This window comes from Orycteropus afer, unplaced genomic scaffold, assembly GCF_000298275.1.
Source record: "Orycteropus afer afer isolate SDZICR_OR568_19922 unplaced genomic scaffold, OryAfe1.0 scaffold00075, whole genome shotgun sequence".
NCBI lineage: Eukaryota > Metazoa > Chordata > Mammalia > Tubulidentata > Orycteropodidae > Orycteropus > Orycteropus afer.
In genome coordinates this window covers 134,836-146,263 of record NW_006921662.1, presented here as the reverse complement: position 1 = coordinate 146,263, position 11,428 = coordinate 134,836, and the positions used below count along the sequence as shown (strand labels likewise).

The 11,428-nt window shown below is 34.0% G+C and overlaps 1 protein-coding gene across 1 annotated transcript in view; it reads left to right on the top strand.

Annotated features, from left to right (window-relative positions):
- KCNT2 (potassium sodium-activated channel subfamily T member 2) overlaps positions 1-11,428 on the top strand; it is a gene marked incomplete at its 3' end in the record, with an annotated part of 574,934 nt that overhangs the window by 459,156 nt on the left and 104,350 nt on the right. Inside the window, exons 18-20 of the mRNA XM_007941175.1 lie at positions 674-887; positions 3,422-3,527; positions 8,695-8,867. Of these exons, the coding sequence (XP_007939366.1) occupies positions 674-887; positions 3,422-3,527; positions 8,695-8,867 (493 nt within the window). The remainder of the gene's footprint in view (positions 1-673; positions 888-3,421; positions 3,528-8,694; positions 8,868-11,428) is intronic.

Sequence of the window (11,428 nt, the reverse complement as noted above, 5' to 3'; positions counted from 1 at the left end):
GCGATGATGGGCTCAAGTATAGCAGGGATTGTGGGGCTGGTGCGGGATCGGGCAGTGTTTCGTTCTGCTGTGCATGGGGTCGCTATGAGTCGGAAACAACTAGACGGCACTTAACAACAACAACAATAAAATTATTTTATTCATTTGTTTACTTGGTTATTTTAAAGATAAAATTTATATGTATAGAAACCTTGTCAGTCTTGTTCCTTGCATGTCCTGAGTATACACAGTAGATATTCAATAAATATTTGTTAAATGAGTGAATAAATATGAAATGTTCATGTCTCTAATATAAAGAGTGGTAACAAATCAATAGGAAAAAAAGAAAAAGTAAGAAAGAACATAACGAGAAATTCACACATATAAATAGCCAACATAAAAATTTTAAAGATGTATGAATCAAAATAACATGTATTTTGTCACATTATGTTCTTAAATACTTATTTAAGATCTTATGTTTTATGTAACAGAGCTAGACTAAAAATAATACATTCATACAAATACAGAATTTCTTATGTAGGGAAAATAAATAACCTTTGCAACTAAAGGATATGTACAAATATATTTCTTAATTATATGGTTGTATTTTATCTTAACTTGATTGCTAAATGATCATTATGCCATATGGATGGCAAATGCTTTGATGGACCTCTTTCATGTTTCTTTGTTTTAGGCACTGTGGCTATAGACTTGCAAGACACAAGCTGTAGATCAGCAAGTGGCCCAACCTTGTCCCTTCCTTCAGAGGGAGGCAAAGAAGTTAGAAGACCTAGCATTGCACCTGTTCTAGAGGTTGCAGATACATCATCAATTCAAACATGTGATCTTCTAAGTGATCAGTCAGAAGATGAAACTACACCAGATGAAGAAATATCCTCAAACTTAGAGTATGTTTAGATCTTCTAAGGTGTAATATTTGCTGGGTTTTGTGCTTGTCATGGTAAACTGATGTCCTTATTTTCTGAAATTCCAGAATCACTCCTCATACTTTTGTCAAAAAATCTTTCTTATAAGCCTTGACTAAAAAATGGTCAAAGTGCTCAAATTTCTGGCTTCAATATATAATCCTTGCTTCATTTTTCTCCAAATAATTCTTTATCCTTACAGAAAGAATGCACATCAGTTTTCCCAGGGTCTAAGCTACATTTTCATAATTGTTTGCTTTTCTTTTACTAGATTATACTTTCTGCTTTTGTTTTTTCCCACCTCTATATTGATGTTCAGTTTCATGATATGTAAATATACCCACCTCCAAAAAGTTTCCCTTCCTTACCTCAGCTTTTATCACAATCTTCTTTCATACATCAATAATGTTTTGAATGTATGAATAAATAAACATTATATCCCTTTTCGAAGCTTCTATAATGACATAGCGCCAATCTGCATATTGGACCTCAGGTAGTGCAGTGGTTAAGGCATCTGACTGCTAACCAATAGGTCAGTGGTTTTAACCCACAAGCAGATCCACAGGAGAAACAGAGGCAGTCTGCTTCTGTGAAGATTTACAGCCTTGGAAACACTATGGGCAGTTCTACTCTGTCGTATAGGGTAGTTATGAGTTGGAGTTGACTTGATGGCAGTAGGTATTGCTTTTTGTATTGCCCTTCCTTGAGGAAAGCAAAGTGATCAACAAGAACCCTGACTATGGTGTCTGAAAGACATAGGCCAGCTCTGCCATATACTTATTGTGTGCAAGTAGTTTTGATCAAATTATCTGGCCCACAATTTCTTTATTGGTAGACTGGATGTAATTACTACCTCATAGTGTTAATATGAAGGTTAATTATTATAGTGGTCCATGATTTATGCACAGTAAGCATTAAGTGAGTGTTAATTACTGCTGGTAATAGTAGTAGTGGTAGTGACAACAATAATATCATATCCTAACATTTCTTCCAACATCTTTCATATATTAAATGAACAATTAATGTTGAGTTGAGCTAAATTAAACTAAATTATCATTGATATTTGGAAAGATTTTTTTTTTTTTTAAATCTCACACATTTTTTCCCGTGTATTACAAGAATGTTTGATGTTCCCACAGCACACAATCCACTCTTCAAAATAATATTTTTCATCCTTGCTAGCATTATTAGATTTATAATGGTCTGAGTACTCAAATATATTTGTGGAATACAAGATGTAAACAGAAAGAAGTTCCAGGAGCCAGCATCTTTCTAGGAAACAATATTGTGGAAATGTGATTGATTTTTTTTTTAATGTGCACTTTTGAAAAAATTGATAAACCCAATTTTTTTCATTCTTGAAAATTTGAAAGAGATCTTCAGGTAATAAAGGATATTACCATCTTCTAAATTTACAAAATGTGCTATATTTTACATTCATATCTGTGATAACTGGAACATAGTTTCATACAGACCCGGAAATTTCTTGGTTTAAGAGGTTAATTTTTATTACATTCAAAAGCTTCCATATTTGAGAAAGGAATTTGCCTATACTATTTTTTTTTAATTTTCTAGTTTTCATTTATGCTGCACTTTTTGATAATTCTATTTTGAAAATTAATATAGCCAAAATAGGCAAGTGGCTATTTATATAAAGTCAGCAAGTAAATTGAATGTCTTTCACAATATTTTGAGTAAAAATTTCTGATTTTGGTGGGAACTTAGTGGAATAATTAAATCAGTCATTTGCCCCCTTTCCATTATTCATCTATGGCTAATGAATATTGATAGAATGAAGAATAATAATGTCCTTTGCTTTAACAGAGTTTTATAAAAATTAGTATTACTATTTTTACAAATATATCCAAATCTTCTAAACTACCCTCAGCTATAAAGTTGATTCCAACTCACAGTGACCCCCTAGAGTTTCTAAGGCTGTAAATCTTTAGGACAGTAGATTCCCTCATCTCCTTCCTATGGAGGAAGTGGTGGATTTGAACTGCTGACCTCTTGGTTAGCAGCCAAATGTCTTACGTATTACACCACCAGAGCACTTTAATCTTCTAAACTAGAAGATGGCAATTCTTTTCTAGGGAAGACTAAAGAGTAAAGTTTTCAAGTTTTGAGGACTTTGTGGTCTTTGTTGCAACTACTAAACTCTGATGTTGCAGCATGAAAGCAGCCATAGATGATCTGCAAATGAATGACTACAGCTGTGTTCCAATAAAACTTTATGTACAGGTACTGAAATTTGAATTTCATATGATATGAAATATTATATTATTATTTTCATTTTTTTTTAACATTTAACAATTTAACAATCATTCTTAACTCAAAAATCAGAATCGGTCCATAGATTGTAATTGCCTACCCCCAAACTAAACTATTTCATTATAAAAATGTAACTGCAACATAAAGAGTTACTGCATCTAATATCAAAATAGAGCAAGATGGCCATAATTTAAACTTCCAACTATGCATGCCTTACCCACAGGCAATATTTCATTGTTTTACAGGTATGCTAAAGGCTATCCCCCTTACTCTCCATATATAGGAAGTTCACCCACTTTTTGCCATCTCCTTCATGAAAAAGTGCCATTTTGCTGCTTAAGATTAGACAAGGTAAGCACTTGTTGTTGCTCTTGTTTTCTCCAAAAATAAAATATGATATCTTACAATTATATATATTTTTATAATTTTTACAGTCTTCTGACTAAAATATTTTGAAGGGTACTAGTTTTTTAGATGTAGATATAGCAACATAGAGTGATAAAGTTTATTTTCCTGATGGCACTGAAGATTACTAAAATGATTTACCTCTGTATTAAATTAATTAAAGGGATCAACCAGTCTTGTTTCAAAAGAGGAAAACAGAGGTGCTAGAATCTCAAATTTATGAATCCTCAATGTAAAAAGTTTCCCACAAGTCACTTTGGCCAAATGTATGCTATTTATTTTTCCAGTCATTTTTGCCTCAAACCTCAATGTGGAATTCTTTGATACGATCAGTGGAGCTAATCTGCATGTTAGCCACAAAGATTCATTTTTGACTACAGGAAACTAAAATCAATGTCTTGTCTCATACTTCCTTTCCCAAAGGTCATAGTAGTTCTGTGTTCCTGCTGAATATTCTAGGGAATCCATCCAAATGAAGAGAGTCTAAGAATGCAAGATTTTTTTTTTCCACTCTTTTTTGTAATATGGCTGTTGGACTTGACCTATACATAAGTTTTCCTTCTTAACAATAAGAAAGTAGATAAGAAGAGATCTTTCCACTTTCTCTAGAGTTTCATATGTGGCACTAATTCTACCCAGGAGTTTCTCCTTTTATTCTAAATTTTGAAGTTTAGTTAGGGTTCAAATCCCAGCTCTCCCAGTACAAGCTGTGTACCTTGAGCAAATTATTTCACCATTAAGTTTCATTTTCCTCCTCTGTAAGTGGGTATAATTTTAATATTACCTTCATAAGGCTTATGTAAGGGTTATATAAACTAATACATGCAAAACAAGACCTAACACCGCACTAGCAACTTAATATAGTAAGTGGGCACTTAATACATTTTGTTAATAACATTGCTATTATGGAATTTTTCATATGATGAACACTGAATCTTGCGTGTTCCTCTCACTCTTAAGAAAGAAGATTTATCAGAACATTGGAAGACTCCTGCCTTTATCTTCCTGCAGTTCTTTGCCATTACTCCTAAATATTCATCTGGGCCCTAGTGGTAGATGGTTACATATCTCAGGGCATTTTTTTTTTTCCAGTTCTTCTTTCACTTTAATGTTGTGCACCATTTGATGTTGCTGGCCTGCAGTATATTTTCCATAATTTTAGTAAATCTTAAACTTCCTAATCTGCATTGACCCTTTCCAAAACCTTGTGACTAATTTTATCTTTATCATTTTTTCTACATTTTCCTTTAAAAAGACCCCAAAATAACATAAACTTCAGATTTCATTTCACAGTTAAAGAAAATAAATATCTGGAGACCAAAGAGTGGAAATATTTTATTTCCAAGCAGGAAACCTGATCCAACTGAAAGGTTAGGTTCTCAGAGAGGATGATCTGAGTGAAAAAGTAGAGGATCTTTTAGAGCCAAAAGACTGCAAGCTGTCTCTTTGCCATATTGGAAAGTGCATTTCCTAAGTGTTACTAATTGGCAAGTGATGTCAAGGATTACCAGTTATTTAGGCAACACTAGGCCAGATGGCGGTAGTCTACTATGTTGGGATTTTGAAGACCACCTGTCTCTACTGCATCCATGAAGTATTTGAGTTGGAATTACATTGTCCAGTAATTCTCTACAAGTATCAGCTGTTGGGTGGCCTGGACAAAGTTTATCAACACTAAACTAACTTCCCTGGTTTCCATGAAACTGTTCTCTCTTTGTTTATTTTCTTACTGCTTGAGCAACTTTTAAGTTTCCTTAGGGAAGACATGTTCTTTTTCCACTGCTTGCCTCATAATATTGGAATTCTTAATGCTTCCAACATAAACCTATCATTCTTCTTCTGTGACCTCTTCCTGAGTGACCTTATCCCTTTATATGACTTCACATCCTGCTTATATTAATAATTCCCCAATCACAGTTCCAGTGAAGACTTATTACTCACTTTCTTTACCATTGTCTTTGTTACCATTCCTTATATGTTAGACCTTCCTTCTAGATTCATTTTCCTACTTCCTAGATTACAGCCTTTAGAAATTGTGTTAGATTCTGTTGGTAGTAAAAATTTTCTGCCTTGGTTCCTCTAAATTTTGAAGTTAGTTAGAGTTGAAATCCCAGCTCTCCCACAACAATAATGCCCTTATTTTGCCATCATTCTTGAGAGTTTTGCTGGGTCTTCAGTTCTACTTTCAGTTTTCTTTCTTCCTTCTTCTTCTTCTTCTTCTTCTTCTTCTTCTTCTTGTTAGGTGCCATCGAGTTGCTCCAACTCACAGTGACCCTATGTACAACAGAAAGAAACACTGTCCCATCCTGTGCCAGCCTTACAATATTTTCTATACCCAAGCCCATTGTTGCAGCCACTGTGTCAATCCATCTCCTTGAGGGCCTTCCCCTTTTTCATTGACTCTCCACTTTACCAAGCATGATGTCGTTCTCCAGGGAATGGTCCCTTCTGACAACATGGCTAAAGTAAGTGAGATGAAGGTTGGCCGTTCTTGCTTCCAAGGAGTATTCTGGCTGTACTTCTTCCAGGACAGATTTGTTGGTTCTTCTGGCAGTCCATGGTACTTTCAATATTCTTTGCCAACACCACATCTCAAAAGCATCAACTCTTCTTCAGTGTTTCTTATTCATTATCCAACTTTCACATGCATATGAGGCTATTGAAAGCACCATGGCATGGGTCAGGTGCACCTTAGTCTTCAAAGAGACATCTTTGCTCTTCAACATTGTAAAGAGGTCTTTTGCAGCAAATTTGCCAGGTACAATACCATGTCTGATGTCTTAATTGCTGCTTTCATTCCTATTGATTGTGGAACCACGTAATATGAAATCTTTGACAACTTCAATCTTTCTCCATTTATCTTGATGTTGCTTATTGTTCCAGTTTTGAGGATTTTCATTTCTTTATGTTGAGGTGCAGTCCATACTGCAGACTGTAGTCTTAAATTTTCATCAGTTAAGTGCTTCAAGTCATCTTCATTTTCAGCAAACAAGGTTGTGTTATCTGCATATCTCAGGTTGTTAATGAGTCTTCCTCCAATCCTGATGCCACACTCTTCTTCATATAGTCCAGCTTCTTGGGTTATTTGCTCAGCATATAGATTGAATAAGCATGATGAAAGAATACAACCCTGATGCACTCCCTTCCTGATTTTAAACCATGAAGTATTCCCTTGTTCTGTTCAAACGACAGCCTCCTGGTCTATGTACATGTTCCTCATGAGCACAATTAAGTGTTCTGGAGTTCCTATTCTTCTCAATATTATCCATAATTTGTTAGATCCACACAATCCAATGTTTTTGCAGTTTTCTTAGCACTTTGAAAATTTTCCTTACTGCTTTGTGTTCCACTTTGCTACTGAGAAGTCAATCATTTTAATCACTGCTTTTTTAAGGGAGTCTCTCTTTTCTTTGTGCTTCTAGAATCTTCTTATTGTATTAACTGTTCTGTACTTTCATTATAATATGTGTAAGATGTAGATTTATCTTTATTTGGATTTAGATTCTTTGGGCATCCTGATGCTGATAATTTCAGTTTTTATCAATTATAGAAAATATGCAGGAAATATTTGGTTACATAGGGCTTCTTTCTGATTCTCTTTTATGTCTTCTTTAGCTTTTCTGACAGATACAGACATCTTCCAAGTTTCTTAGTTTTTCTAACTTAGTTTCTTTCTTTCTTTTTTTTTTTTTTTCCTCTTCCATTCTAGGTAATTTCTTTAACTCTGTCCTGGAATTCATTAATTTCCCATTTCCCTCCATTGCAACAGATTTGCTATAAATTTGTTTTGTTTGTGTTTCTAATTTTATTGTCATATTTTTCAATTATAGAAGTTATATACATATTTTTTCATACTTACATCTCCTTATCTTTTAGCAGCCTTTTTCTATAGAAAGAGCAGCCTCTTTCTTTTTGTTCACACTAGAAATGGTCTATTTTATTTTTAAAGCATATTAAGCTTGCTCATTTTATATTGTGACTAATGAATGCAAAATATATAGTCTTTGTGGGTTTAACCCTCTTGTTTGTTTTTGCTTGTACTGAGTTATGGTGCCATGTTCTCACCAGGGTTTTATAGTTTTTTTTTTTTTTATTTTTTCCTTGAGAGAAAAGGGCAAAGAATATTCTACATTTGATTATTCCACAGAAAGCCAACTAATCTCAGTCTGAATAATTAAAAGGAAATTCAAATAGAGACATATCAGGGTGAATGAACAGAACACCAAAGCAGTTCTCCATGCAGATAATTTAGTATAAAATAATTTAGGTTTGGTTTAGTAATGCTAAATCCAATAAAATGGAAGATTCTAGACCCCCAGGAAACAATAAAATTACCTCCAGGGAAACAATGAGCTTTGGTAATATATTGTTACTGCATTTGTTGTGTTATTGTTAAAATATTACTTTTATGTTTCTGTCATTGTCTTGCCAGATGAGTTATGCATTTAGACAATTGGATTTGTCAATTGTGTTTTTCCTTTTAGTTTGTTTTCTTCAATCTATTACTTTAGGTATTTAGTACTGGAAAACTCTCTTAAGTTGTTTAATTATTTCACTTACTGTATTTCTTGAAAAGAAAGTCAGATAGATCATTTTAAATATACAGATACACCAGAATCATCTAGCACCAAGCTTTAGTTTGTAAGAGACCATAAGCCTGCTTTACTGACCTTACTGACCTTGTTCATCCCCAACATCAAGCTTACCCATTGCTGTAGAGTTAATTCCGACTCATGGTGACCTTATACAACAGAGTAGAACTGCCCTCACAGGGCTTCCTACACTTGTAATCTTTACTGAAGGAGACATTCTCCCATGGAATGGCTGGTGGGTTCAAATCACTGACCTTTCATTTAGCAGCTGAAATGCTTAAAGGGCTTGTAACATTAAGCTGCATAGCTGCAATTCATTCTCATTGTGCATGAACATGTGTATTTCTTACTATATGTTTGAGAACCAGACACAAAAAAATGTAACTGTTTTCAAATTTGCTAGAAAATATAAGACTTACTTGCTTAGATTAATTTTAAATTTCCATTTATTTTACACTTTTTCCACCATATTTTATTGGAGTGTAAAAATGACATCTCTTTGTATAATTTTTCTTCTCTAGAGTTGCCAGCATAACTACTATGAGGATGCAAAAGCCTATGGATTCAAAAATAAACTAATTATAGTTGCAGCTGAAACAGCTGGAAATGGATTGTATAATTTCATTGTTCCTCTCAGGGCATATTATAGACCAAAGAAAGAACTTAATCCCATAGTGCTGCTATTGGATAACCCGTAAGTATATTTAAAAATGCACAAACAAAAAAGAGAGCTTTGAATATTCTGTTATGCACATCAAATAGTTGATTTTAATTTATATGGGTTATTTTAAATCAGATACATTATGGCTTATGAGTGGTTGGAAGGTATACTATAATCTGTGCTATGGTAAAAAAAAAATAAATGTAGTTATTTATTACAAAAATGCTACTTAAAACATCACTGAGGTACTCTGAACATTTTATTTAAAACTATTTTGCAAGTGGCCATTTAGTAACAATAGAAGTAGAAAGCATGCCACTGAAATAATTACAGTAATTTTCCTTTAATTACTCAACCAGCCTGGAAAATATGATTTTAAAAAGTCTGCAAAAACTGGACAATATAGCTCTTTCTATAGAATCATTAATTAACATAAACATATTAATGATCTGTTTCTATATGTTATACTTTGAAACATTATCATAAATTTTTATGATTTTCTCACTGTTAAAACTTGCATCATATAACATAGCATAACATGAATAATGCTTTACCATGTTCATTTATTTTGAAAATGTTGGACTGATTTATTTTTGTGAAATAAGACTGCTTCACATTGTAGAATTCTTATGAAAATATAAATGTAGATCACTCAATATAGTACTCAAAGCCATTGCATTGTAAAATTAAGATATTCCTCTTCTTGACTGGAAATTAGTAGCAGATGATTTTTATTTAGATCAGTACCATATTTTAGGACATTCCAGTTTTCCTCTTCAATTTCACAGCGACACAGTTTCAAATTCAAGTAAATCTGTCCAAATTCTGTTACTCTGTCTCTTTCAAAATTATCAAAAGAAGTTTCTCAAAATAGTGATATGTCCCCAATATATTATAACTTCATGCCACTATTTATTTCGAATATACCAATATCAAGATTATCACTAATGCAGTTATTAACATCACGATAACAATGAAAATCAACTCTCAAAATTTATCAAACCTATATAGTTTTCATTTGACAATTCACTGAGTTTTAGATACAATTTTGGCATCTAAGGAAATATAAAGAGTTTTGGTAGCCTAGTGCCTAAAGCATTTGCCTGCTAACCAAAAGCCTGGCAGTTCAAACCCACCAGCCACTCCTCAGAAGGAAGACTGAGCAATCTAATATACAGTAATACCTCCAACATCTTATAAGTTCCCTTATCCTGAAACTGCTCTGTTAAGCCGCTTCAAAATACATGATGACCTGGCATACCACAGACTCTCAATTAACAATATGAATTCAGTTGTGTCAGGTTTTGCCTCTGCCTCTTCTTGCTGTATTGTGCTCACTGCCTTGGTCACAGAATTCAAGATAGGGACATTTATAAATTGATTGGCTCAGAGCATCCTCATTTTGTAAGTCTTGGGTGAGACTTACAATTAAAATAAAATCTGAAAACCTTCAGTTATTGGCAAACTAATCAGTACCTGTATATAAATGTACATGTAGCTTTTATCATGTTGTTGTTGTTGTTGTTATTTGCCGTTGAGTCGACCCCGACTCATAGCGACCCCTCCTTGGGTTTCCGAGGCAGTATTACTACAGAAGTAGGATTGCCCAACCTTCCTTCCAAGGAGTGGCTGGTGGGTTTGAACCGCCAGCCTTCTGGTTAGCAGTCAAGTGCCTTAGCCACTATGCTACCAGAGCTCCCAGTTTTTATCATAGGATATTTTATTTGAATAGACTATCAAAATCATTTATAAAGTTAATATTCTTTACTTCTACCCTCTCTCTATTCATCATAGTAGTAATGATTGAGAATTTACTATGTCTCTCATTACACCGTTAGTGCCATTGTGATGGTTCTTACTCATAGCCATACATAGGACAGAGTAGAACTGCCCCATAGCATTTCCTAGTCTGTGATCTTTACTAAAGCAGACTGCCACGTCTTTCTCCCACAGAGCTGTTGGGGGCGGGGTGGTTCAAACTGCCGGGTTTTGGTTTGCAGCTGAGTGCTCTACAGAGTGCTACCAGAGTTCCTTGTGTCATCACACTACACAATTTATTAATATTTTTCCCCCTTTCCCCCATAAGAACTATATCTACATCATGTAGTAATGATTAAGCTTCAGAATGACGGACCAAACAGCTCAAGATCTCAAAATTTTTAAGTCATAAAGATAGGATTCAAATAAACCAAAATCCATGTGACTTGGTTACACCACCCTCTTATTTTACAGATGAGGAAACGGAGACTCAAAGCAGCTCACTGACCTTTCCAATCATCTCTAGAGTAAAACCTGCTATGTTATTCCTAGTTTAGTTTTCTTCCAAATATATATATGACCTTACCTCACTTATGATATTTGGAAAAAATATATAGTTTGCCAATTATTTTTAGAAATAAGAATGTATTTTAACTCTTGATTATTTTTGTGTTTAATCCCCCTTTGCTTGTATGATGACTTGTATTTGGAGTCCCGTGAGTCACATGATACTGTTGTTAGATGATGTTTGCAGGGTTTGACTTGATTTCAAAGGATTAGGGAGAAAGTGTTCACTGTAAAATTTCATAGCTTCCTGTATATTTCTCAAAAGTGAT